The sequence below is a fragment of the Epargyreus clarus genome, unplaced genomic scaffold (genome assembly GCF_041222505.1).
Source record: "Epargyreus clarus isolate Ecla_fem2 unplaced genomic scaffold, WU_Ecla_fem_2.2 ptg000031l, whole genome shotgun sequence".
In the NCBI taxonomy this organism is placed as follows: domain Eukaryota; kingdom Metazoa; phylum Arthropoda; class Insecta; order Lepidoptera; family Hesperiidae; genus Epargyreus; species Epargyreus clarus.
In genome coordinates this window covers 8,473,878-8,500,604 of record NW_027332236.1, presented here as the reverse complement: position 1 = coordinate 8,500,604, position 26,727 = coordinate 8,473,878, and the positions used below count along the sequence as shown (strand labels likewise).

General features: G+C 36.5%; 1 protein-coding gene across 4 annotated transcripts in view; it reads right to left on the bottom strand.

Moving 5' to 3' along the window:
• Positions 1–26,402, bottom strand: part of LOC140754677 (uncharacterized) — a 126,909-nt gene extending 100,507 nt beyond the window's left edge. For 2 of the 4 annotated variants that reach the window (XM_073089711.1, XM_073089717.1), the window contains exons 1-2: positions 26,193–26,402; positions 4,184–4,310 (exon numbers count right to left, since the gene is read on the bottom strand). In XM_073089711.1, the coding sequence (XP_072945812.1) occupies positions 4,184–4,240 (57 nt within the window). In that variant the 5' untranslated portion in view covers positions 4,241–4,310; positions 26,193–26,402. The remainder of the gene's footprint in view (positions 1–4,183; positions 4,311–26,192) is intronic. The other 2 variants (XM_073089713.1, XM_073089716.1) reach the window with 2 other exon arrangements.
• Between the last annotated feature and the right edge of the window lie 325 nt (positions 26,403–26,727).

Genomic DNA, 26,727 nt, shown 5'->3' with positions numbered 1-26,727 from the left:
AACCCCAGACCGGATTAGATATTCCTACATGAGGTCGGCCACTGGTGCGACACTACCCCTGAAGACTAAGTTGGAACGCCTCGAAAAAGTATGTCTCCCTTACCACACCCTTCAAACCAGAACACAGCAGCGTTTAACGCTGCTGTTATGAGGCAGAAATAGGTGTGGGGGTGGTGCCGCCGGAGTTAAGCCAGAATGGATACTAACACCTTCGAACGGTTGACGATGATATTCCTTTATCTCCTAAACCCTTGTGATTAATAGTATTTCAGGTATTTGGGTCTATGCTATAAGCTTCAGACACTTAACACACCAACTAATAGAATTAGTGACGTAGGTAATTAGTTTGGTCACACGGCGACAGCTGTAATCCAGCGTCGCACGTATCTGTCAAGACGACGATTAGTTACTCTTGATTGACATACATTGCTGTCTACCTATCAACGGGGCTTGCTGGGCGTGGAATTCGAGCTTTGTGACGAGTAAATGAACATTAAATTTAATTACATATTGTTTAAAGTGTTAAGTCTGTGCGATTGAATCATATCTGCCTGTATTTTGTGTTATATCAGGTCTAATTGATGGTGGGGTTTTTTGATGTCTGTAAGGACTGATGGACCTGAGAATTAAGTTGGAATGCCTACCGTAAGCCATAGACTTTCAGTTGAAACTCGTAGAAACATATTTGTGACCGACCGGAGGTAAGACTTCCACTTTGGGATTAATCACAAATGTCCATGGGTAGTATTGAACATTTACGATCAGCTGAATTGCATGCTTATTAATATAAAATAAAAATAATTATGGTCTAAATATGACATCCCTTAAACGCCAGAATAAAAACTAGAATTTGAGGCACTTTATTTTCGTATATTTGTTTCTTAAACATTTTACAGGCTAAAGTCAAAATAACAAAAAGTGCAGCTCTTTACTCTTATTAAAGTATAGGCATTGTTTAATAAATGCGAAAAGCCATGAGGTACACACTAATTATAGATGTTTACTAACTTAATTTTGGACTTAAATTACGCTCAAGGACCTAATAATAATCCAATGGCTACAAGCAAGCTCATATTAACATGGACAACATATTACTAAATCTTTTTATCATTACTTAAACAAAGCGAAAAACAATTAAACGTTACCTCAAGATGTTTACTTAATTTTGGACTTAAAGTACGCTCAAGGACCTACTATTACCACTATTAGGTAGGTACATGCAAAAGTGATTAATCAGAATTTCGTCATATTCTTACGAAGGCTGTAACAATCTTAGGCTAAAATATCGCCCATAAAATCTAGATACCGCAAACAGCAATGCGTCATTTATGTCCTAGTTTCAAAGAATCATGTTCTAGGTATCAGGCTAACTTAGTTATGTACCTTAGAATCGGTGGTGGATCCAAAATTTCCTTTGGAAGGGTCTTAATTTAGATAAGGGTTTTTTTATCAAAAGTATTGTAATCAAATTAAAATAATCAATGAATACTTTTCTATACAATTGAAATTTCAGACGAGCATTCAGTCCACCCAGTGGTAAATGGTTACTGCCGCCTATGAACATCTGTAATAAACACCCGTTAAGATAAGATTCCTATCTGAAGTTGGCTACAGGTGCGTTGCTTCGCTTGAGGACCAAGTTGCAACGCCTTCAATAATTATGTCTCCCTTACCACACCCTTCAAACCAGAACACAGCAGCGCTTAACACTACCGTCGGAGTCGAACTACAGAGGGTTCTACCACCTCTTAAACCTTATCACCGTTTAGACAATGACAATTAATTTATAGTATGCACATAACTTTTGACGAATTTAACGGATTCGAACCTTGAACCCTTCTCGCGAAGCTTCCATCTTAAGGTCTTCCCGAGAGGTTGTGCACATGGACAGCCAGTTTTCTGTCTGAGCGGCAAATCAAAGTCGTAGTTGACGGGTGCTGCTCAGACACAAAGCTTGTTAACGCCGGCGTCCCTCAGGGCTCTGTCCTCTCTTCCACTCTATTCATTCTGCATATCAATGACATGTTGCAAAAAACTGGCAGCATTCATTGCTATGTATTCAGCAGTCATAGTATTATGACTTATGGTATATTGCTATGGGGGTGCTCGTCACACCTAAATGATATATTTATATTGCAAAAGAGAGCTATACGAGCTATCTACAGCCTGCCTCCAAGAGCTTCACTAAAAGAACTATTTAAAGAAATAAATATTCTAACTGTTATATCCCAATACATATATGAAAACCTAATTTATGTAAGGAAAAATATTGATAAATTTGTAAAACGGTGTGACACGCATAATGTAAATACAAGGAACAAACTTAACCTTTCTACACATGTTACTCGTCTCCACAAAATAAGTAATTCTTTTGTGGGTCAATGTATACGTTTTTATAATAAACTGCCCATCAAAATCAGAAATTTGTCAATTAATAAATTTAAAGTTATTATCAAAAGCACACTTAGTCGTAAAGCTTATTATAAAATTTCTGATTATATTAATGATAAAACAGCTTGGGACTGATCAATAACATAATTATTAGTTAATTAAGAAAATGTCAAAGTGTAGCGTATCTTGCTGAACAAACTTCTTTTTTTTTAGATAAATGTAAAGCAAGATACTGGAGCTAATGCTTTATTAATTATATGTAAAAATAATGGCATTTAAAAAAAAAAAAAATTAAAAAGGGAATAATTATTTTTAAAATTAAAAAAGACAAACCCACTGAGTTTCTTACCGGATCTTCTCAGTAGAGGTCGCGTTCCGATCCGGTAGTAGTTTAAGAAAATATTGTAACTGACAATTTGTAAGTGCCGCCGTTGGCCTATACAAAATAAATATATTTCATTTCATTTCATTTCATTCATTTCATTTCATTTCATTTCATTTCATTTCATTTCATTTCATTTCATATGCAGATGATAGTACGGGAGATGCTGTGTACACAGGCCGTGCAAACACCTCTCGGACTCTCGTGGAGGAAAGTAGAATCCGACTTGTGTCTGAAATCGAGGACTCTCTGGAGCAAGTCTCGACATGGGGTCGACTTAACCTTGTTGAGATCAATCCTACGAAGACACAAGTCTGCGCGTTCACCGCTAAAAAAAAACCATTCGTCATAGCGCCACGGTTCCAAGGAATTCCACACACCATTAATAAAAGTATAGGGACCTAGGAGTTGACATATCGTGTGATGTGCAGTACCGGGGTTATTTGGACGTTAAGGCGAAGTTGCCGTCAAGAAAGCTGAACGTCTTGAACAGAGCGAAGCGGTACTTCACTGCGGGGCAACTGCTTCTGCTTTATAAGGCGCAAGTAAGACCCCACATGGAGTACTGCTCACATCTCTGGGCAGGGGCGCCCCAATACCAACTTAACCCACTTGACTCCGTGCAGAAACGCGCAATACGAATCGTCAACGATACGAGGATCTCCGATCGGCTAGAACCTTTAAGTTTACGGAGGGACATAGGTTCCCTCTGCGTGTTCTACCGGCTTTATAATGGTGAGTGTTCCGAGGAACTATTTGACCTGGTGCCTACGTCACCATTCCTCCATCGCACCACTCGCCGAAGGATGAAGTTCCATCCACACCAACTGGACTCGTGGCGGTCCTCCACGGTTCGGTTTGCACGGACGTTCTTGCCACGGACGTGTAAGATGTGGAATGAGCTTCCTCCCGAGGTATTCCCGGAGCGCTATGACATGGGGCTCTTCAAAAAAGGTGTAAAAAGAGCTCTCCTTCAAAGCCGGCGATGCATTGGCGACTCCTCTGGTGTTGCAAATGTCCACAGGCGACGTTAACTACTTTCCCTCAGGTACGAGTAGCACGTCTGCTTTATCGTCAGGTTCAAATATAAAAAAAAAACCCTCGATTAAGAGGCAGAGTCTGAACCGCTACTTAATCACTGCTCCAATTTTCTGTATAAAAAGGAATAATAAAGATAACCTAATCTAACCTAACCTAAGGAATAAACACTTCCATCTTTTTTCATTCTGTAAGCGTGGAAGTACGCAAGAATTCCACCTTGCCAAAATACATAAACGTAGAATGTAGTACAAGTACTTCTTTCTTCCTCTCCTTCATTCATAATTGAAATTAGTTCCTTGCAAGAGAAAATGAGGTATAATCACTTCTTCCTCATTTCCCTTTATTCAAGTGAGTTGCAAGAGTACTAACCTTATCAACAGGCATGGAGGGGCACGCACGGCACAGGTTCCAGAATGAGCCGATCATCTGGGGGCTGCCTTCCGGCTCGGGTCTACGCGGTCAAGCTGTACCCCGCGGGCTGGGGCATGTGATGCTGCTGGAAGAGAACGCAGCTATTAGTTTTACACTAAAAGAAAGAAAGAATGGAATAATTATAGTTCAAAAACTAAAAACATCGCACAAGGAAAATCTTTACTCCTGCCCATGCTGAGGAGGAAAATGAGACAAAATATAATCGGGTATTGTCACCGGTTCTTGATAAGTGTTGAATCGGTAAAAGTGGTGTTCAAAGATTCCGTTACATACATACCTACATAGGTCAAGCTAATAAAAGCGTGATAAAAAGAGATTTTAATAAAAAAAGTCTGAAGAGTATGTACGAATAATATGCATAATTATAATATGTGTAATGCTGTAGTATTTAAAATAACTATATAGATTGTACAACATAGCCCGTAGGTCATAGAAATAGAATTACTACAGTAAAACTGAGGACTATAGGACTACCATGAGTTTACAAAAGTATTACTCGCTAGCGACTGCGTAAAATAAATGTATGAAAAATTGTACAGCGCCTCTGGTGGTTCCTCGTAGAACTAAAATCCGTAGTGACGTAACTCGATACGTAAAAAACCTATCGAAATCAAATCGCTAGCGAATGTCATTATAATCTATTTCCATACAAATTCGGTCCCATGAGTCATTAATTTGACAGACGTTGTCAAGAAATACCGTAACGATAGTAGTTATGTTATTCACTAGCAAAATGACAATAATTTTCTATTTACCATTTCTATAGTGGCGTTTCTATGCCAACTCATGGTAATGCTACTAATCTCTTTTTATTACATCTTATATATAAAATTTTCGTGTCACAATGTTAGTTTCCGTACTCCTCCGAAACGGCTTTACCGATTTTCACCAAATTTTATATGCATATACAGAAGGTTTGAGAATCGGCTACTATCTATTTTTCATACCCCTAAGTGATAAGGGTTGTTCACCCTTAACATTTTTTTATTTATATGGCAACACAACGGCAAACGTTGGTTCAGCTAGTAATATATAAATTACAAAAGGCCTAGTTAAAAGTAATCTTCTACTTTATATCAAACATGCATGGGTGCTCAATTAGGAATAAATACTAACATTTACTAAGTAAACTAGCACAATTTATTTTCTGTGACATGTTGGAATTACGTAATTTACTGAAGATAAGATAGAAAAAGCGTCGCTAACAGCACTCGAGCTCAACAAGCCAGCGTAGCGTGTGATATGTTTGCTTGTAGCAGATGTTACAAGCGTGTTTAGCTAATTATACAGTTTGTGTGCTTGTAGCGAGTGCGATTTTGTAGATATTTTGAAGTTATTCTTCTTTTGGTGTGAACAATAGATCAGAGTGTTTGTTTAGGATGTATAGGGCTCGTATCGATTTAAAAGATAATTTATTTTTAGTATATTCTTACATGTAGTCGTTTGCTCAGTTATAATTTGTTTGCGTGTATACACTTATTCTATTATTTATAGTAAACAACTATAACTTCTTACACGCGTATACAAACACATATACGTTTTTATGAGAATCATTATTTTTATACATTTTATATCTGTGTCTTTATAGGCGTTGTAGACACATGGAAAAATTACAAAAATCTAGACCCAGATTAAAAGTAATTGTGTTATGTGCTTAGTAATTGGACCATGAAAACCTTGCATATCATCATCGTTCGGTGTCAAAAGAATATTAAGGAGTTTTATCAACTAATTCATATTTGATTACAGAGATTTACCGTAAACTCGACAGGAATATTACGTGATATTCGCATAGATTACTAAAGATACTTCGCCGTCTTGAAATTGAATAAAGCCACAAACGGCTTATTAGTAAGTTCTTTTTTTTAATTCTTGACAAATAAAAACATTTTTAGGGAAAATTTACGAATAAATAACTAATACTGCGTAATTTACATAATAAATAAATAATTATTTCAAATATTTTAGGGACATTTTAGCACGGAGACGTGGCAAAACTTTTTTACGCAACTATTTCAATTCTCAAAACTATGGATATTCGCCACAAATTCCTTACAAAGCTTAAGGGTTAAGGACTAAGGTGGAACTTAGTGCTTAAGTGTAGAATCAAGGCCCATTATTATCTTCATAACTAGATAAATTACAAAAAAATAATTAGCTTACAAAACTGACCAGTGTGCTGAAGCATACGTATTTTCAGACACTCTATATGGGCCGTATTGTAGCATAAGCGATATGTTTGCGAATGTGTAGCATTGTGTCGTTTGTGTTCAGTTAATTAATGTTAAGTCCGTTCTTGTTTGGATGAAATAAATATTTATATTCCTATTATTCCGTATATTTATACGTCTACTTTGCAATGTGTGATAAGTAATTATTTATTCTCTATATATTAACATGTTGGTACTCCAGTTATCTATATTGGAGCCTAAAATATACTTCAAAATTTACCAGATGTGGTAAGGAGCCTTCTTTAGGGGTGTACAAAAAGAAATGGCAACCGAGGATCGTATTTAATATATTTTAAAGGTGGTAGAACCCTTTGTGGTTCAACGCCGGCGGCACCACTGCTACACCTATTTCTGTTTATTAACAGTGGCGTTAACCGATGTTGTGCTCTGGTTTGATGGGTGTGATAAGGAAGATATACTTCTTTCGAGGCATGCCAACTTAGTCCTCAGGGGCGGCGCATCTGTGGCGGGCCGCATGCGGGAAACCGGTCTTATTTGGGGCTGATTGCAGATCCCCATGGGCGGCAGTAGCTACTTAATATCAGGTGGACTGCATGTTTGTCTGTTATGTCTTTATTATATGTAAGAAACATGGCTTAAATAACGCAATTAGTATTCAATACTTTCTATTTTTTGGGATTAACTGATTATAAAAACAATAGGCACGTAAGTTTGCTCAATCAATCAACCGAGCAACCTTTGCACGTTTGCGGTATTGTAGCTTAATATGTGCTTTAGCATAACTTTGTTAGTTTGTAGGTATGTACCAACCGTTTGTTTGATTAGGTCAGAACTGTTTAACTAATTACTTCGTGTTCGTGCGTTCAAACTATGGATTAGTATTAACGCTGCTAACAAGATATTATTTACGTAACACTTTGTAGATTCTAGGCTTTCTTGTATAGTGTGTGTTAAAGTACACATATAGAAATACACGAATACCCAGACTTAGAACAGAATTATACAGTAGCTTTCTGTGTAGCCGGGGATTGAACCTGGAGCTTTGTCAGTTGGTCATCAGACAGACTAACAATTTAATTTGTAAAAGAAAAGAAAATCTGTGGTTTCACGTTTTTTTTTAATTCATTATGTATGTGTTGCTGTAACAAATACTCGTACTACGAATTCTTTAAAATGCTTCGTGAATAACCACATATGTATACCAAAAAATGTACTGTTATAAAATAAATATTGATATAGATAAAAAATATAATATCATAAATTATCATGTAACCGTATTTTTTTATTTTTTTTTGAAGGTGGTAGAACCCTTTGTGGTTCGAATCCGGTGGCACCACCGCCACACCTATTTCTGCCTAATAACAGCAGTGTTAGAGCTGCTGTGTTCCGCTTTGAAGAGTGTGCTAAGGTAGACATAATTTTCCGAGGCGTTTCAGCTTAGTCCTCAGGGGTAGCGGCGCATCTGTGGCCGAGCTCAGGTAGGAATGTTTACTCCTATCTGGTGTTGATTACAGATGTCCATGGGCGGCAGTAGCCACTTACCATTAGGTGGACTGCATGCGCGTCTGCTACTCCTATATTATAAAAAAATAATAATGCTTTATGCATTTATGTTAATTAATTTTATTACTTATTAGTAATGAGACTTACCACCAATTCACATTGAAGAAGTATGTTGGGGCATTCCCATGTTGGTGGGACTCGTGCCCAGCACTGGGACATATCGACAGTCATTGACGAAAAAGTAAGGCATTAATAATATTTTTTTAGTAAATAAACATAAAGTATATTTCTTAAATACTACTTTTTAAATACCCGCTATACACACATTTTAGTAAAACAAAAACATAGCGGTCATTGCTCCCGACACTGTGTCTGTGGCCTGCACTCCAGCCTCTTATGTGTTACACTCGTGTCTCTGCTCGTTCGTGTCAGACGAGGATTAATTAAGCCATTTTTGTATGTTTGTGCGTGAAAATGTAAGTTTAACACTTTGTATGTCTCACCGCTGGATACATGTCTCTTATAATTGGGAAAAACATGGAATATGATAATACATAGGAATCATCATCATCAACCCATTACTGTCCCACTGCTGGGCACGGGTCTCCTCTCATAATGAGAAGGATTAGGCCGTAGTCCACCGCGCTGGCCAAGTGCGTATTGGTAGACTTCACGTACCTTCGAGATTTCTTTTTTTTTTATAAATCTCAGGTATGCAGGTTTCCTCACGATGTTTCACTTCACCGTTTAGCAAGTGATCATTATTTCTAATACGCACATAACTTTGAAAAATCAGAGGTGCGTGCCTGGGATTTAAACCTCGGACCCCTCGATCGAGAGGCCGAGTATCTTAAATACTAGGCTATCACTGCCTAATACATACGAATGGAATATACATTACGTTTTACGGCAAGTTACATTGTTCCAGTGCGGTTTGATGTAAAAACGTCAGAATGGCAACCCATATTTAAAAGATTCGGTAAACTTTTAGATAATCCATAGGATCTATGACGAGCTTTAATTATTACTGTGACTGATGAGTTAACTAGCTCTCCAAAGAACTTAAGCCTTTAAAACTTTCTATAACGCATATAGGCTACTAGTTATTGCCCGCGGCTTCGCCCGCGTTTAAAAGAAAATAATATAACATACTAACATACATAAAACTGAAAATTCGTACCTTCAACTTTGCTAAAGATCATCACTTGATCAAATGCATAGTTTACGATTCAATCCCTACTAATATCGATTAAAATAATCGATGTTTTGGGTCCAAAAGATCGATTCTCCGATTAATCGATCTTAGATCGCCATCCCTAGTTCCCGTGGGATTTCCGGGATAAAAACTATCCTATGTCCTTTCTCGGGTCTCAGACTATCTTTGCACAAAATTTCATTAAAATCGGTTCAGTGGTTTGGGCGTGAAGAAGAGACAACCAGACAGACAGACAGACAGACAGAGTTACTTTCGGATTTATAATATTAGTAAGGATTTAATTAAAATTAGGTGCTGTCATCTTGACATTTACAACACCAAAAGATCTCTAATATCGCAGGGTCTGAAAGAGGGCACTTACAAAAACTTCTATAGCGTGATTCAGATTTGTCTAAGGCCATCTCTTAACAAGTTGTGAAGTTACTAAATCTATTTTACAGCTCAAATTTTCAAACCAAGTTGCAAAAAGTGACCTGCGACAAGGACGTAAAATTTAATACGCTACGTTTTAAAGAAATCCAGGCGCGACTCTATGTAGAGTATAAAAATATGGAACAATAGCCACTGTTTTAATTAAGCTCGGCCTTGACTGTATTGTTACTTGGACCTCTCATTTAGAAAAATGCGCTATTATTTTTTCCGACACTTTTTCCACCGGGACTTTCTCTCGGCTTCTAGCAATTTTAATAAGTTTTAAACGGTTTAAAACTACCCATGGAATTAACTGGTTTATAGGTTTTTAAGCATTTCTTAGCCATTTCAATTTAGTTTAGTTGCTTTTAAAATGTGGCACAAAATTCTTACTGTAATACAGTTATTAATATAATCAATAATTAGTTTTTTTTTTTAATATAGAATCTCCACCTGGATGACAAGTGTTTACTGCTTCACAAGGCCATTTATAATTAACCCTTGATAGGATTAGAATCCTACTTGTGGACGGCTACAGAAGCTCTACTATCTTAGTGAGGACTAAGTTAAAATGCAGTGCATAAACTCAACATTAGAACATCCTTCAAACCAGAACACAGCAGTGCTTAACACTGCTGTTATAACGCAGCAATAGGTATGGTGGAGACGCTTCAGTTGAACCACGAGGAATTATACTACCTTCAATTTATTCATGCATCAAAGCGATAAGAAATCTTTACTACATCATAAATGAAAAAATATACCACATATTTTCAACATAACATATTCTTAAATCTCTAAAACAATTTGACCTCCGCAAGTTCCACTATAGGAAAATATCGGCTGTTACTTGGAACTGTTACAATAAATAGGCTCTCAAATTGACCGTGTCACCTGACGGATCGCCCTGATGAGGGTTCTCTGGTTAATCTATCTGAAGAATTGGATCAAATATTAATGGATTGTAACATTCGAATGGTTCTGACCCTGAATTATTTCGGTAATTTTGTGGGTTTGGAAAACGATTTGTTTGATTTTGAGATTGCTTTTTAAGGTAGACTTTATTGGTTCGACTGTGTGTCGGTATATCTATTTCTGCAAAATAACAGCAGTGTTAAGTGCTGCTGTGTTTAAGCTTGAAAAGGTAAGGGTGGTAGAACCTTTTGTGGTTTGATCCCGCCACACCTATTTCTGCCTAATAAGAGCAGTGTTTAGTGCTGATGTGTTCTGGTTTGAAGGATGTGGTTTGAAAGGAGACATACTTTTCGAGACATTCCAGCTTAGTCCTGAGGGATAGCGGCACATCTGTGGCCGATCTCAGGTAGGAAGTTTGAATCCTATCTGGGGTTGATTACAGATGTCCAGGGCGGCAGTGACGACTTCCCATCTCGTGGACTATATGCTACTCCTATATTATAAATTTAGACGTTAGAAGTAGGTATTTTTACTTCATTTTAAAACGAATTGATTAAAATTATTTTATTATACTTATACTTATACTCGTTTGATATTTTACTACGGGGACAGTATTTTGTCGGAATCCACTTGATTAGAACATCAAAGGACCTTGATTTCAGGGGCATCTCTCAGGGGCAGATCTCAGGAGTAGTGACGTGACTGTGGCCAATTTCAAATAGGGCTTTTACTCAATTTTTTAAACTCAAGTGCTCATAAGATTCAATATTAAGGTACGTACCTTTAGGTAAGTACCTTTAGCGAGCTTTACGCTACATCGTTTTCTTAAAATCCTTATATAATGATCTACTGATATGAATATCATAAGTGATATGAAATCGGTCTCCCACGCAGTAAGTGTCACTATCTCAAACTTTGGGTAATCAATCAAGTTATTTATAGGGAATCCTTGGTTTTCGTCAAATCCAGAAGCCCTACATGTAGTAAGAGTAGGTAAATGAACTTCTCAGTAGAGGTGGTTATTCTCAGCCTAGTAGCCTAGTAGTCTTCCTTCGCTTTGTGGACCTTTGGAGTCACTAGCGATCATGAGTAGGGGCTCTAACCGCTCACTATTTGTGATTCTGGGATGACGACAACTTGTTGTGGTTACAAGTCGTCGTGGTTGTTGACTTATGGGTATTTGACATATGAGGGGTACTTGCCCTGAGGAGAGCCAAAGGGGCACCACGCAAGGGAAACACCGGTGCGTTCTTTTTGAGATCCCGGGGTGTTTCCTCTGTGTCCTTAGGATTAAGACGTAATATAAAACAATAAAAATCAATGGCTTAACGTGGCTGACGAAGCTTTACATCTTCGATTTAATTTTCAAAATGTTTTCAATATTCTAAGACTCACCACAATATATTTTCTCGTAATTTTTATTAATAAATAGTATTATGTAGTACTGTTTTATGTATATCCCTCTAATAAAATAATTTCGCTAAGCCTAGAGGATAGTCGAAAATAGCTGACTCGTGGGCGTAAATAAATAATTTATCTCGATTCTCTCACAAGTGCCTCAAAGGTCAAAGGTCAGAATTAATATTAATTGGTTTTATTTGCTTTAATTCTTACTTAGTGATAAATGGTGTTAATTTTGGTAAAGACCCAAGCTTTGTAGACACATATTTTATTTTTTACTTAAGTGCAAGAACATTTGTGGAACCTTTTTGTAGATGGCAATATATTTCTAATCGGCTACAGGAGAAAGTAGTAGTCTCTGGAAGATGACACGGAAGTGCCCTTCATCAAACCAACAAACCGTGAGGTGGCAAAGTTGCAAACTACAGGATCGAGTAGCACTTCTATATTTAACTGAGATGGACTAGATGCGAGCAAACGGAGTCGGAACCACGGACGAGTGCTATTAGCGTACCCGTGGTCCCGACAAAGTATGTCCAGAGAAACACCGTCGGCTTTTATCCAGTAGGAGCCCGGTATATCCTCACCGCTACCCATACAGATGAGAGGAACCCATGCAGGGTTTCCCTGTCAAAAAAAGGAGGCAGTAGTATCAGTTCCTATCATGGACTGCATGCATGCCTCATCTGCTTCAATCTCATATATTTTTTGAATAAGTCCATCTAGAATAATCAACATAACAAATATTACGAATATTCATTCTTTCATATAGGAGGAACCTTCCACATTTAAAATTTTAAATAACCAAGCACAGGTTTCAGTTTACCAAAGCCGTAGATTTTCTTACAAAGTATTTCATAATGAGCCGACTCAGAATTAAATGGATAGAATTGCCACTTTAAAAGTGCCTTGATTCACGAAGCTGAGTTTATTCAAAGCTTATTTAAATCTTTGGACTATTTATAAGTGAAAGGTCTAAGTGAGTTGTATTCTACTTAAAAAAAACTGTAACAATGATAAACAAACAATGCACAGGTAAATCGTTACGTTTAGACATACAATTTTGAGCTCAAGTTATTTTTGACGGATTGCGGAGGGTAATGTTAGTCAAATAACATTCTTCGGCAAGATTTACACCCTAAACTGCTTAACGGATTTACCATATGAGACGTCGTTGGATTGTCTAAATTGTCAGCGTAACGTAAGAAAAGAGAACTAAAAACAGAAGTAATGTAGCCTTACTTCTCTTTTTAGGTAATTTTATACAGTTGGTTTTTTGTCATTGTAATTATTACTAATTGTTATATTAACTGCACACAACAATGAGGGTGTGGCAAACATTGTTTTTAATATGTATGACTAACGATAAGGCAGACGGGCTACCTAGTGGAACACAGTCACCGTCGGCTATGGACATATGTAACACCAGAGGAGTCGCCAACGCTTCGCTAACTTTAAGCATCCCACCCTATTTCACTATGGCGTTAATAACCCGACCAGCGAAGGAACATTACATGAGAGAAATATGACGACATAAAGCAAAAATTATAAAACCAAGCCCGCAAGTCCGTCTTCAAAATGAATGACCAATTCCATTTGTACATAACATTTGCATTTGCATTTTTGCGAGCTTTGGCCAATTTCCATTAAAATCACGATGTAGTAGACTAGTAGTGTCTATCCGAAATAGCTCGTATTACAAAAATAGTATAATAATTGGCCAAGTGCAAGTTGAACTCGTACCGAGTGTTCCGTACCATAATTTTCGGGTTTTTATTATTTTTAGTATTTTTATTGTAGCAGCTATTAAAGTACATGAATTGTGTCAATTTGAACTGTCCATATATTACGGTTCAATCGGTATAGCGAAAAACGTCGAAAAATAGCGGTTTATTGTATGGCAACCCACATTTATTTTCAACTTTCTTTATTTTTTGTTTTTTTATTACTATTATTTTCATTTATAAATTTGTGAACACAGAAATATAACATATTTCTTACATCTTCTAAATATATATAACTCAAAGGTAACTGACTGACATAGTGATCTATCAACGCACAGCCCAAACCACTGGACGGATCGGGCTGAAATTTTCATGCAGGTAGATGTTATGACGTAGGCATCCGCTAAGAAAGGATTTTGTACAATTCTACCCCCAAGGGGATAAAATAGGGGATGAAAATATTACTTCGTAACGCGAGCGAAGCCACGGGCAAAAGCTCATGACACATAAAAAATGAAGTGTTTATCTATTATGGCTCAGGAGTTAGAGCCCTATGACAGACAGAGATAGACAGACATACAGACAGTGGAAAAATAGGGTTCCGTTTTTACCATTTGGGTGGGGAACCTTAAAAATGCATTCAGTTTCTTTATGGACGCGAGCCAAATGCCTCGATTCGAGGAACTTGTTTATCGTTCAAAAGTTCTTCGTAAAGTACTTAGTTTGTTGCGAATGTTGTATGAATTAGAGATCGTAGACTGTGATTTAGGCACGGCAGTGGTCGCGCCAAGTTGAGCTGAGATCGGCAGGACATGTTTATTTGGCAACTTTTGCTGCTCTGTGTTTGTGTGTAAGAACCTAATATTTTGATTATATTTATGGAGTAATAAGACTCAGAGTAAAAAAGAAACGCACACACACACAGCAAACAAGCCATTGTCATTTATCTCTTTTAACATATCCCTTTTATTCGTTTCTCGATTAGCCAAAAAAATGCAATTAACTAAGTATAGGACGGTAATACTGATAACTTTTAAATAATTGTAATTGGTACATTATGACCATTTGCGATTATAAGCTCTTTCCTGTCACAAAAAATATATACTAAAAGAACACAAGCAACCATTTCATTGACAACTCCTTTTCTCATCAAATATCTCTAGCAGGAAACCTAACATCTGACTTAAAAATACTGACTTATTCAGGCCAAAAAACCACCTTAGTTTTAACTCGTGTCTAAAATTCGTTTATACAATATTTTTTCTTTTTGTACGTAAGCCCTTTAACGTTCCATTTCGGCAAGTTTTCTAAAGAACCATCCAAAATCTTGAAGACGTGGGCGTTAAACTGGCGCTTTTCTTAACATTGAGGGTCAAAACGATTTAGTGCTGCCTGGATTGAACATTTTAGGGCTCGTATTCAAGGAAATGTTGGTAGTAGGAGTGTGTTTTTATGTAAGTCATGGGGTATACGAAGTATGTAGGTATGTGTAACTGCTTATATGGATGTTCAAAGTTAAGCAACGTCAGGTATAGGAGTTAAGTGTACGCTAAATGTTAAATGCCTTTACTGTCTGTCAATAACAGTTCCGTGCTTCGGGAAAGAAAATTCTGTGGGATCACAGCAGTGGGACATATAAAGGTTGCAGCCAAGTTACAAATTTGCAACTGACTAACACCCATTATTGATACTCGATCCATTAAAGATCGAAGTTTAAAAATTTCTATTGTAAAGTAATTCTCGATCTTTGGTAGGAAAAACATTGGATAGATTGATTATTAATAATTGTCACAAATGCTTCTCGTGACGTCATCAATAAAATCAAATTATAATTAAGACAGGAGTCGAACCTGACGTTGATCAATAGCCTCTCTCTGTTTGAGAATAAAGTTGTAATGGCTACAAGTAAAAAAAAGTACTTTTAAGTCCCACATAAAGACGTTACAGTAGTGTAATACTTGTACAAAAAGTTTTTTTGTGGCTTTTCCTTCATTTAAAATTAGTATTCATGAGTACTTTTTATGACTGATATAGGTATTGATTCATCATAGCGAACCTAAATTTCTTCTAATAAATTTTGAATACAATAACTTCAAACGTACAAAAAATTATATTCATTTCATAATATGCTTTCGCAATGTATGCTTTAATTCTATCTTTCACAAAAATGCCGACTAACCAAAGAACCTAGATCCGTCAACCGAGATTAATATACAGAAAAACGAGATGCAAATTTCATCTTGACATCTCCGGAGGTTGGTTCTCCGAGATGACAGCGCAGATTTTCTATCGTGTACTTATAATATAATATTCTTTGCTTACATATCATTTTCTTGCTTGCCTTTTCTTGAAAATGATTAGATGAATAAAGAGAATCTGTATGAATTTAAGTTTCTGTTTCTGGGTCTGGGTGTTTGTGTATTTGTCTCTGTGTGTCCATAGCACCCACGATACAGGGAAATCTAGAGTAGAAACCCTTTTATGGTTTATTTAACATTAGTATAAAATGAGAATTTTTCATTATTGGTATCGGTACTGGTTCATTAATATTCAACGCAAGCACGCACATTTAACGAAACTTAACTTCTTAAAATAAAGTTTGAATACAATAACTTCAAACTTACAAAAACTTATATCCATTTCATAATATGATCTCGTAATGTATGCTTTAATTCTATCATTCACAAAACCGCCGACGAACCAAATAACCTAGATCCGTCAACCGAGATTAATATACAGAAAAACGAGATGCAAATTTCATCTTGACATCTCCGGAGGTTGCGATTCTCCGAGATGACAGCGCAGATTTTCTATCGTGTACTTATAATATTATATTCTTTGCTTACATATCATTTTCTTGCTTGCCTTTTCTTGAAAATGGTTGCATGAATAAAGAGTCACTGTACGTAATAGGCTTTTTAGGGTAGTAGTTCTTAAGAACAGCAAAATTTGTCTAGTTTATAAAAATAGATGAGGTGGCTAGGAATGCGCAACCTCTTAACTTCAACACCATGTGATCGATTCGCATGAAAATTCGCATATTCGAGAAATATTTAAATAAAAAGGTTTTTTAACCTATTTTTATGACTCGCTTTTAGGAGGCGCTGTAGCATATCAACGTTTAAAAATTACTAAGAACATTAATATGATGAATAATTATATTATCCATTCTCAAATAATATATAATTATTATTTTAAAATGGATAATATATTCGCGTTATCTGCTTTGCTATAAACTTGCCACTAAATGATCATTCCATGGTCATGAAATTGGTATACACTGGTACTTTACTGAATACCAAACTATATGGCCATATTTTCATAATCTAAAATCTACGCGCATGAAGTCGGGGTCGGAACTAGTATATCACACGAAGCGTTAACTTGAACTTAAGATCCCCTGAGAGGCAGTGTCGCGGCGGTTCGGGAATGATAGCGCAGATTTTGTCAACCTTCTATTGTTACATTTCGTTATTTCTTATGACGTGTTACGGTGAGGTACTTTACAAATATACAGTGAACACTATTTTTTTGTTACTAAGTAAAAAAAGCAGCTTTGGGAACTAACAGTCCATGGGATTTAAAGTGATCAGGATACAAAAAATTGTCTGAAATAGGGATCAAGTCTACAATAAAGGAGTGTCGGTTGTTCCCAGACTAGACTAATAAGAAATACCTGAAATAGATGAATTCAGAAATAGAGTAACACCTTGGTTAATGGTTTAATGGTTTAAAATTATCTATGAAAATATCCTTGGGAAGATACTTTGACAAAAGAAGATCACATCCAAAAATGGGACAGAAGGAACAGGATTGATTGGAGTAGCATCTAGCGTCAGCAATTGTCAACTAATGGAATTAGGATGGATGGCTAGACTGATCTAGACTAGAACTCTAGGAACTGCGATACGTTCAGCGTGGTAGACCACAATTGTGAAAACTATACTACTGACATAAAAAATAGTAATGAATATCGTGTTTGTATTGTAGTTATAACTAATATCGTAGAATAAAATGGCAGAAACCTTTTAAAATAAGTTAAATAAAATGTAATGGAAATTCATTATTTCCATTAATGACAATAGCGAGATTGAAATTGGTGAAAAAGAAAGAATTTTACTGTCCACATTGAAAAGTTTTTAAAACAATGTTATTATGACATTTCAATTTTAAAATTCAATTCACTTTACCATTTAAATAAGGAAATTTAAAAGAGTACTACTTGGTTTTAACCCTTAAAATTGAACAGACTATTCAGATTTTGAATAACATATTAAATGGAACTTAATGTGAAGACGCTATTGCAAAGTTGTTCTTCTATTTATAGTCTTTTCAATTCAATACAATGAAGTTTCTTTCAAATGTTGCTCAAGAAAAGTGGACATGATGCTCTTCACACTTTTGAAATCTTAGCGATAGTTACGACAAGTCTTTGTTATTAGAAATATATAATTATTAGAGATTCGGTATTCGGTATTCGGCGTATACGGCATCTTTTTTGCTATTTGTATTCGGCCGAATTATTCGGTTTTGGTGCCGAATATATTCGGTTCGAATATTTCTATTTTCTTGTGTACACGACATGGTACAGGAATAAAACACAAAACTTCAAATGTAAGATTTATGTGTGATTTATGTAAGAAATCGAATAATTCGGCCGAATATTCGGTTCGGTAAAGGTTAAACCGAGTATTATTCGGTATTCGGTTATTCGGTGAAACCACTATTCGGCGCATCTCTAATAATTATCATACCAGAAGACCGAAAAAAAATGTCGTTAGGCCTCTTCTTAGGGAGCTCAAGGTGTTTCTAAATTACTGGCCAGAATTTCGGTTTGCAACCATCACAACTTCAGGGTTTTGGTTAGGCACCACAATTTTCTTGAAACTACAATTTATACTTGGAAAGAGTTGGACAGAGACTTTGGATTAAATTACTTTGTGAAAAATAACGAATAAATGACGATGAAAAACCGATTCCCATGGTAGTTGGTTGGTTGGTCAACTCGGTGGACTTAACCTTGAAGAGACCCGTGGCTAATAGTGGGGCAGTACTTAATAGATTTAATACAACATAATTACAAATTCCATTGGCTGTAGCAATTACACTTGGCATGTACCCTACATATTACTTCCACTACAAAGAAATTCAATCTTAAGTCCGTTAGGTCCATAAATTGAGTTTCTCGCAATTGTCGATGTCTGAAAACTAGTTCCCAGCCCAGCAATAAAGTTTCAGCGGTCCGCTAACTCAATGTACATTTATCGTCTTAGGTCGTTTACACACTAGCGACTTATAAAGCAATGAAATCGTAATTTATTAGCCTGTGTTATTGTTTTACCCGGGTTTTCTGAGGCTAATCCTTTGTCACGAGTTATCTTGCAGACTTCAAATATACACGAGCGTTTTTTATAATATAGGTATAGCAGACAAGCATGTAGTCTACCTGTTGCATGTAACTCCAGATAGGACTAGACATTCCTACCTGAGGTTAGCCACAGATGCGCCCTTGAGTACTTAACTGAAATGCATCAGAAAATGATGTCTCCCTTACCACGCATGCATAAACACAATGCATAATTTTATTATCAATAATGTAACAATAATCGTATCATCGTTAGAAAAAAATGTGAGCCGTCACGGGACGCCTGGCAGATGTGAAACATCGACATTATTTTGTAAAAGTAATATGCAGAAAAGAACATAATTATTGTGATAGGAACTAAATATGTCATAATGATAAAATAAAATATTATGATCCGCATGGCGACGCGTCGCCACACCGTACACACTACTGTATATAGACTGTATATATATACCATCGTATAGCGTGGCGACGCGTCATGCGTCGCCACGCCAGAAATCGGTTTTACGTGCGGCTATAGATGTTTCACATCAAAAGAAATAGTCTAGTCACATTTTTTGCTCAAAATATCTCATAAAGTAAAACCAAAGCAAGTATATGATGATAAATATTATATTTATACGTCATAAGGAAAATAAATTATCGTAAGTTTTCAAAATAAAATCTAAAAAATACATTGGTTTTAAACAAGATAATGTAAACAGATTAAAGGTTTAATGGAAACCATAGTTGATCAACATTTTCTTGATCAAAATCCCATACCGACAAATCTATCCCATACCGACAAATCTAGCAGCTCTGTACTATCTACTTGTACAATCATTCAATATTAAATATCGGATATCGAATCAGGAGTTTGCGAGGGAAATAATTGAATTGGTTGCAAACGTTAACGTCGGGAAAGTTGCATCGATGCGAAGTTTCACTGTGGCTCTTCAACTGCTATTGAGTGCAGTTAGACTACATTTTAGGTTGTGTTTACACTTGCGACTATTGCATTTGATTTCATTAATGGAGTTAACTGTACCTAAATCGGGAATGACGAATATTTATTTTTATTACGTGTTATCGTAGCAAGTACCTATATGTGAAAAATATTTTTTTTAAATTTTTTGTAGAGTTTAGAATTAAAAGCATTTCATATATAGTAGGTATATAGCAACCAATCTGTATATTCGTTTTTATCTGAAAAAAAAACCACGTAGACTCAAAACACAAATCTAATTCATCATTTAAATATCGAACTCTGGACACACTGCCTGTCAGATAGCATGGTGACCGCTGTGACTCGTGGATCTTCAAATTCTTTTTAATTTATTAGTCCTATTACAAAACAGAAATAGACAGGCCAGAGTTACATTCGGATTTGAACACGAAGTGTTTTACTTTAAACCTATAGCAAATTGCGATTATGTATTACATCCTACTGCAGAGCACGTGTAATAGGGAAATACACTCCAATCGCGATTCCATTGCAAACTGAAGTTATACTAAACTTATAGATATACTACAGATGTAGTAATACTTTTTCTTGGAACTCCCTAATCACTTTATCGACGTCGAAGCGCAGCGTCGCGTCGTGTCGTCGTAAATACGTCCAGTTGCGTCATAGAATTGCAAATTGAAATTGATATGCATTTCCAAAATGCATCTTACATTCGAATTTGGAATAACGTATTAAATGGAACTTAAAATGAAGACGATATTGCGAGATTGTTGTTGTATGTTATTGTTATTGTTGTATGGGCTTTTCAATCGAATACAATGAAATTTCTTTTGAATGACACTTTTGAAAACTTGATGCAAGTTACGACATTTTTAGTCACCAGAAATACATTATATCAAAAACTTATACTTCGGAGACCGAACGTTTGAAAATTGTATGAGAGATCGAGTGAAAAATAACGAAGAATTAAAAATCTATTACTATTAAAAAGTCAAGTACCTTATGCAAACACTCGAATCTCCGAATGGAGATAGAATTATCTCCATTACAACGCAAACTAAGTTATGCTAGACGTAAAAATTCTTCAAAATATACTAGATTTATAGAAAAAAGTACTACTTTTTCTTGGAATGCCCTAATCAGTTTATCGACGTGGAAGCGTCGCGTCGTCGTAAATACGTTCAGTTGGGTCATAGAATTGCAAATTGAAATTGATATGCATTTACGAGATGCATCTTATGTAAGTTTATTTAACAGAAAATAAAATTCACTCTGAGAATATTTAGGAGGCTTGTTAATATGTATTTTTGTAATTTATTTTCTGAAGTAATGAGCTGAGTTGTTTATATTGTTCTACCGGATGGTAATGTGTTTGTTTTCTTATGTAATTATAAATCATAAGTATGGAATTTAAACTTAAGATCCCAAGTGTGATACAGTGTAGCTAGAGTTTCTACCCCTAGAATATCGCTGTGGTGGTCCGTATCGTTATATAGTATCAAGCTACTAATCAGTAAGGATCGCTGGCATCAGCGTTGATAAATTAGTGGTCTAGATCCAGCTCTCTCCTTTAATCTGGAAGATGGAGCTACGAGTTAATTAATGTAAAGATCTGATAAGATTGGTAATCTCACCATAAAATAAGGTAACGTTAATATTACCTTACATTTTACTTTACTTTACTTTACCTTACATGGTTACTTAAGGAGGCCTATTTTCGTCCTAATTTGAATGTCTTACTAATTATGTTTAGGATCTCTTTGAATCTCACATAGATTTTTTTTTAAAATAACCCTTAATCTTTAAAAATAAATTATTTAATAAATATTTACTTTTACTATATAAATTATTTATAAATATTTAATTTTATTTTTTTGTATTTTTAGGATAAATAATTGTATTTGTGATTGTTAAGGTTATCTTCACATCACTATCCTATGATCACACCTATTTCTGTTTTTCAAACAGTTCATGGTACTTATGTCCTTGTTACAAAAAAGCTAGTTAAAAATACATTCCCATAACTATTGTAAAGTTAGTTTTAGTAGATATTCATTGCTGATATGCTCAGGGTGCGATTCGTTCCCCCTGTTGTAAGAAGTGAAACAGATGTATAGAGATAATATATAGAACAGGGTTCTACCTGAAGCCGATAACAGATACGTTAACCAAAATGCAAGAACTATCCGATGATATGTCTAAAATCATGTAAATAAGAACTTAAGCATTCCAGCTCAATCAGGGGTAGCGGCACATTTGAGGCCGACCTCACGTGAGAATAATAATCTTATCTGGGGTTGATTACAGATGCCCATGGGCGGTAGTAGTCACTTACCATTATTGCATGCTCGTCTCCTTTAAAAATAAAATAAATAAGTTAAAAAAACTAAAAAATCACGCTTTTATTGCTAATCTAGAACTAGCTCTCGATCTCGCTTAGAAACTAGAAATCATTTTTAATGACAAAGAGTTTCAAAGTAAAGACTTTCAATTCAGAGTAAAAAGTGTGGGTGCTTGATATTTTAATAGTTATAAACTGCAGTAAAGTTTTTTTTTTTTTTTTTTATAATATAAGAGTAGCAGACGAGCATGCAGTCCACCTGATGGTAAGTGGCTACGGCAGTAGCCACTTACCATGGACATCTGTAATCAACCCCAGATAGGATTAGATATTCTTACCTGAGGTCGGCCACAGATGCGCCGCTACCCCTGAGGACTAAGCTGGAACGCCTCGGAAAAGTCTGTCTCCCTTACCACACCCTTCAAACCGGAACACAGCAGCGCTTAACACTGCTGTTATTAGGTAGAAATAGGTGTGGCGGTGGTGCCGCCGGAGTCGAACCACAAAGGGTTCTACCACCTTTAAAGTCTTTAGTGCATTGACATCGGTCGTTGAGACGTGTGCAAAGTTTAAAATTTCTTCGAGGACCTTGATTCTCGAAACGGGTGAAATTTGAGCTCAAATATTTCGTTACATGCATACATACATACGTACATACATACTTACATACATAGATACAACCCGAGCTAATAAAATCGTGTTAAAAAACAACTTCTCGAAAGAAATAAGCGTGGAAGTGTAAGTACCTTGACATTCAAACCTTATTATAGCAGGATAAAAACTTGGCTTTAAAAATAATGATGAAAGGACACACAATAGGTATACTGTACTTAAACTCCCACGTTAAACCTAGATTGAATTTTCAAACTGAATATTTTTATGTCAGTTGACATTTTGATTACACAAAGAAACGAAATCTAATTGAAATAAAAGTTGGAATTGCTAACAATGATTCTGAAGACTGTTTAATTTTGGTCTTTGATATTATTTTCATATTCTTTTATTACTCAAATTTGGCTTCATAAAAACTTTTTCTTTATAATGAGAAGGACTGTCCTTTATAATTCGTGAGAGCTACTTACAAATTTTGTGGCTTAAAATTGATATTGCACATTATGTTAAGAGGTTAAAATTGTGATATTTGACCTACGGAATTTGATTATTTCGTTTTAATTTTGGATTTTCATGATAAGCGGTCACAAGGTCATATTTGTATTTTTTTTATAATATAGGAGTAGCAGACGGCCATGCAGTCGACCTAATGGTAAGTCGCTACTGCCACCCGTAGACATCCGTTATAAACCCCAAATAGGATTAAATTCATTCCTGTGGTCACAGACGCCCCGCTCCCCCTGAGGACTAAGCTGGAACGTTGGAAAAGTATGCCTCCTTTACCACACCTTTCAACCAAAACACAGCAATGCTAAGCGCTGCTGTTATTAGGTAGATATGTGTGGCGGTAGTTCCTCCGGAGTCGAGCCACGAAGGATTGTGCGACCCACAAAATCATAGAATATAAATCCTATTTGTAATCGATCACAGTTACCTTGTAACTCTAGAGGCTAACGACAAAATGCCTCGAAGTGTATCAGCCTTGTCACAACCTTCAAAGTGGAACACATTCGCGCTACAATATAGTTATAAGGCATAAATAGATTTAAAAGCAGTAGAAGTCTCCTTGTTCGACTTCGGAGTCATCACGATTTTTTCGCCATATAATTGTGTTAAGTGCTGCTGTGTTTTGTTTTGAAGGGTATGGCAGTGGACAAAGACATACTTTGTATTCCAACTGAGTCCTCACGGGGGCAATAACCTTTTTGTATGATATAAGAGTAGCAGACGAGCATGCAGTCCACCTGATGGTAAGTGGCTACTGCCGCCCATGTACATCTATGATCAACCCCAGATAAGTGTAGAATTCCTACCCGAGGTCGACTCCAAATGCGCCGCTACTCCAGAAGACTAAGCTGGAATACCTCGGATAAGTCTCCCTTACTACACTCTTAAAAACTTCTTTAGTAATAATATCTTAATGTTGCAAACTTCAGGTAGGATTTCAATACTATCTTAGATTACAGATGTTCATGGGCGGCAGTGCACTTTGACAATCTAAAATTTTATTTAACAACCAAAATAAGCACAGTCGCGGATATATCAATTACTATCGGTATCCTGAGACGATAAAAAACAAATAACAATCCAATAACACCCTTACATAAGGGATAGAAGGGACAAATGTATTCATCCAGGACTGAATTTGTAAGCAGTTTGGATGGTAATGAGATTGTCAATTGGAATATATATTATAACGTAACAAAGTACGTTCGGAGCGTCCCCAGTTCTTGGAAATATCCAGTACCCAGCAGTGAGACCTATGTATTGTGGCATATCGTCGTCCACCCATTACTGTGCTGCTGGGCACGGTTCTCCTTTCAGGGCGAGAGGGGTTTAGGCAAGAGCCTAAACCCTCTTCGCTAGACAATGGTCGTGGAAGTGCACAATGTTCCACCTCGGTGGTCGAATGCGATTTAGAAGACTTTAAACAGTTTTGATAACTATTTTTTTCTAACGATGGTTAAGAAGGTGGTAGAACCCTTTGTGGTTCGACTTCGGCGGCACCACCACCACACCTATTTCTACCTAATAATAGCAGTGTTAGGCGCTGCTGTGTTCCGGTTTGAAGGGTGTGGAAAGGGAGACAGACTTTTCCGAGGTGTTCCAGCTTAGTTCTCAGGGGTAGCGGCGCATCTGTGGCCGACCTCAGGTAGGAATATCTAATTCTATCTGAGGTTGATTACAGATGTCCATGGGCGGCAGTAGCTACTTACCATCAGGTGGACTGCATGCTCGTCTGCTACTAATGTATTATAAAAAAAAGTAGATCACAGATGCTTTGCCACTGGTTAAGGCTGAGATGGTTGCCTTATGTTGAAGTTAGCTGGCATCCACACCTTTCCACCCAAAAGCAAGAACTGCTTCACGTTAGAAATGCCGGTCGAGCCATATAGCGAACCATAGTCACAGTTCATTTCATTTCAGTCCTAAATTTATGATGAAAATTTTCAACTTTTCCGGAATTGCCATAGTAGCTTTATACTTTAACGACCTAAAGATAGGGAATTTATTTGCCTGGGTATATGTCAAGATACTTTTCTTTGTGTTAACACCTAGTATCTGATATAATCTGCCCAAATTTATCCTTTAAATTATATTTCTTGTAGAATACTATATTTAATATTGTAACTAATAAATCATTACAGATTAGTAGGCGGAGTGCTTAAGCGCTATAGTCGTAAATGGGGCCACAATTTAATATATAAAGTAATTGCTCATGCTGATCTAATGAATCCGAGGACTAGGGGTTCGAGGACGGGTGACGTCATGGTGTTAACGATCCATGACGTCACGACTCCACGACATCTCCGGTTAGTCTTGAGATCTGTCTCCGGTCTGATGTACTTGCTATTGATTGCGGACGGATTTTATTTTTTATTATCTGATTTTCACAAAATTTTTAACAAAAACGTGTGTGCGGATGTGCTCTAATATTAAGCAATCTGTGACAAGTTTTTTTAAAAGAAAAAAATGAATGTGTATCACACAGTGCGGTCAAAGGTGAATAAACAAAATGCGGTTAACGAACGATTGGTGAGTGAAGAAAATATATTCTAGTTCAATTAAAAATCGATAAGCATATGTCCTCGAATTTTATGCCAATTACAATAATGATAGTGTGAGTGCAATCACTAGCTTGACGTTTATGGGGTGTGCCAATCAGCTGACTAGTCTGCTAAAACAAAAAGTACAGAAAAATAACCACATCTATTCAGCCAAGTTAATTGAAACACAAAAAAAGCATGACAAAACTACAAATGTTACATAGAATGATTAAAATGGAGTCCAATGACAAAAAATAGACATGTAGCACTTACGAAATTCCTTTCCCAGCACTAAAGTTGCACAAAAAAATCAAATTAATTCGCGGTGAATCGATATGATAAACTCAAAACGTTCCGAAACTAATTTTTGAATGTGGAATGTATTTTTCGAGTCGCGATGCGCGATACAGATGTGTTTTTCGCGCTCGGCACCGGCCTGACGGTCGACTGCCGCAAACTCCGTGAAAAATCAATAGCTACCCCCAGAGCGTGCCCGCATGCGGAACTTGCTCGCAACCCAGCACTGCTCGCTCGTTTCCGTATTACATAACGAGTTGGAAAGAGACAACACGACCCCGACACCTACATCGCACAACTACCCCTGGCACCCGCCAATCGTGTCCCACAAAATGGCTGACTGACGTTTGACGTTTCGGCGCGAAAAATGACATTTGTGTCAGTGATTACTCGCATTGGAATTGGCCTTCAATCGATTTTACCGCTTCATTTTGATTCTGATGTGATAATGGCAAATCAATAGACTTAGTTTACATGTTTTTGTGAATTTCGTATTCATTTCGTGGAAATC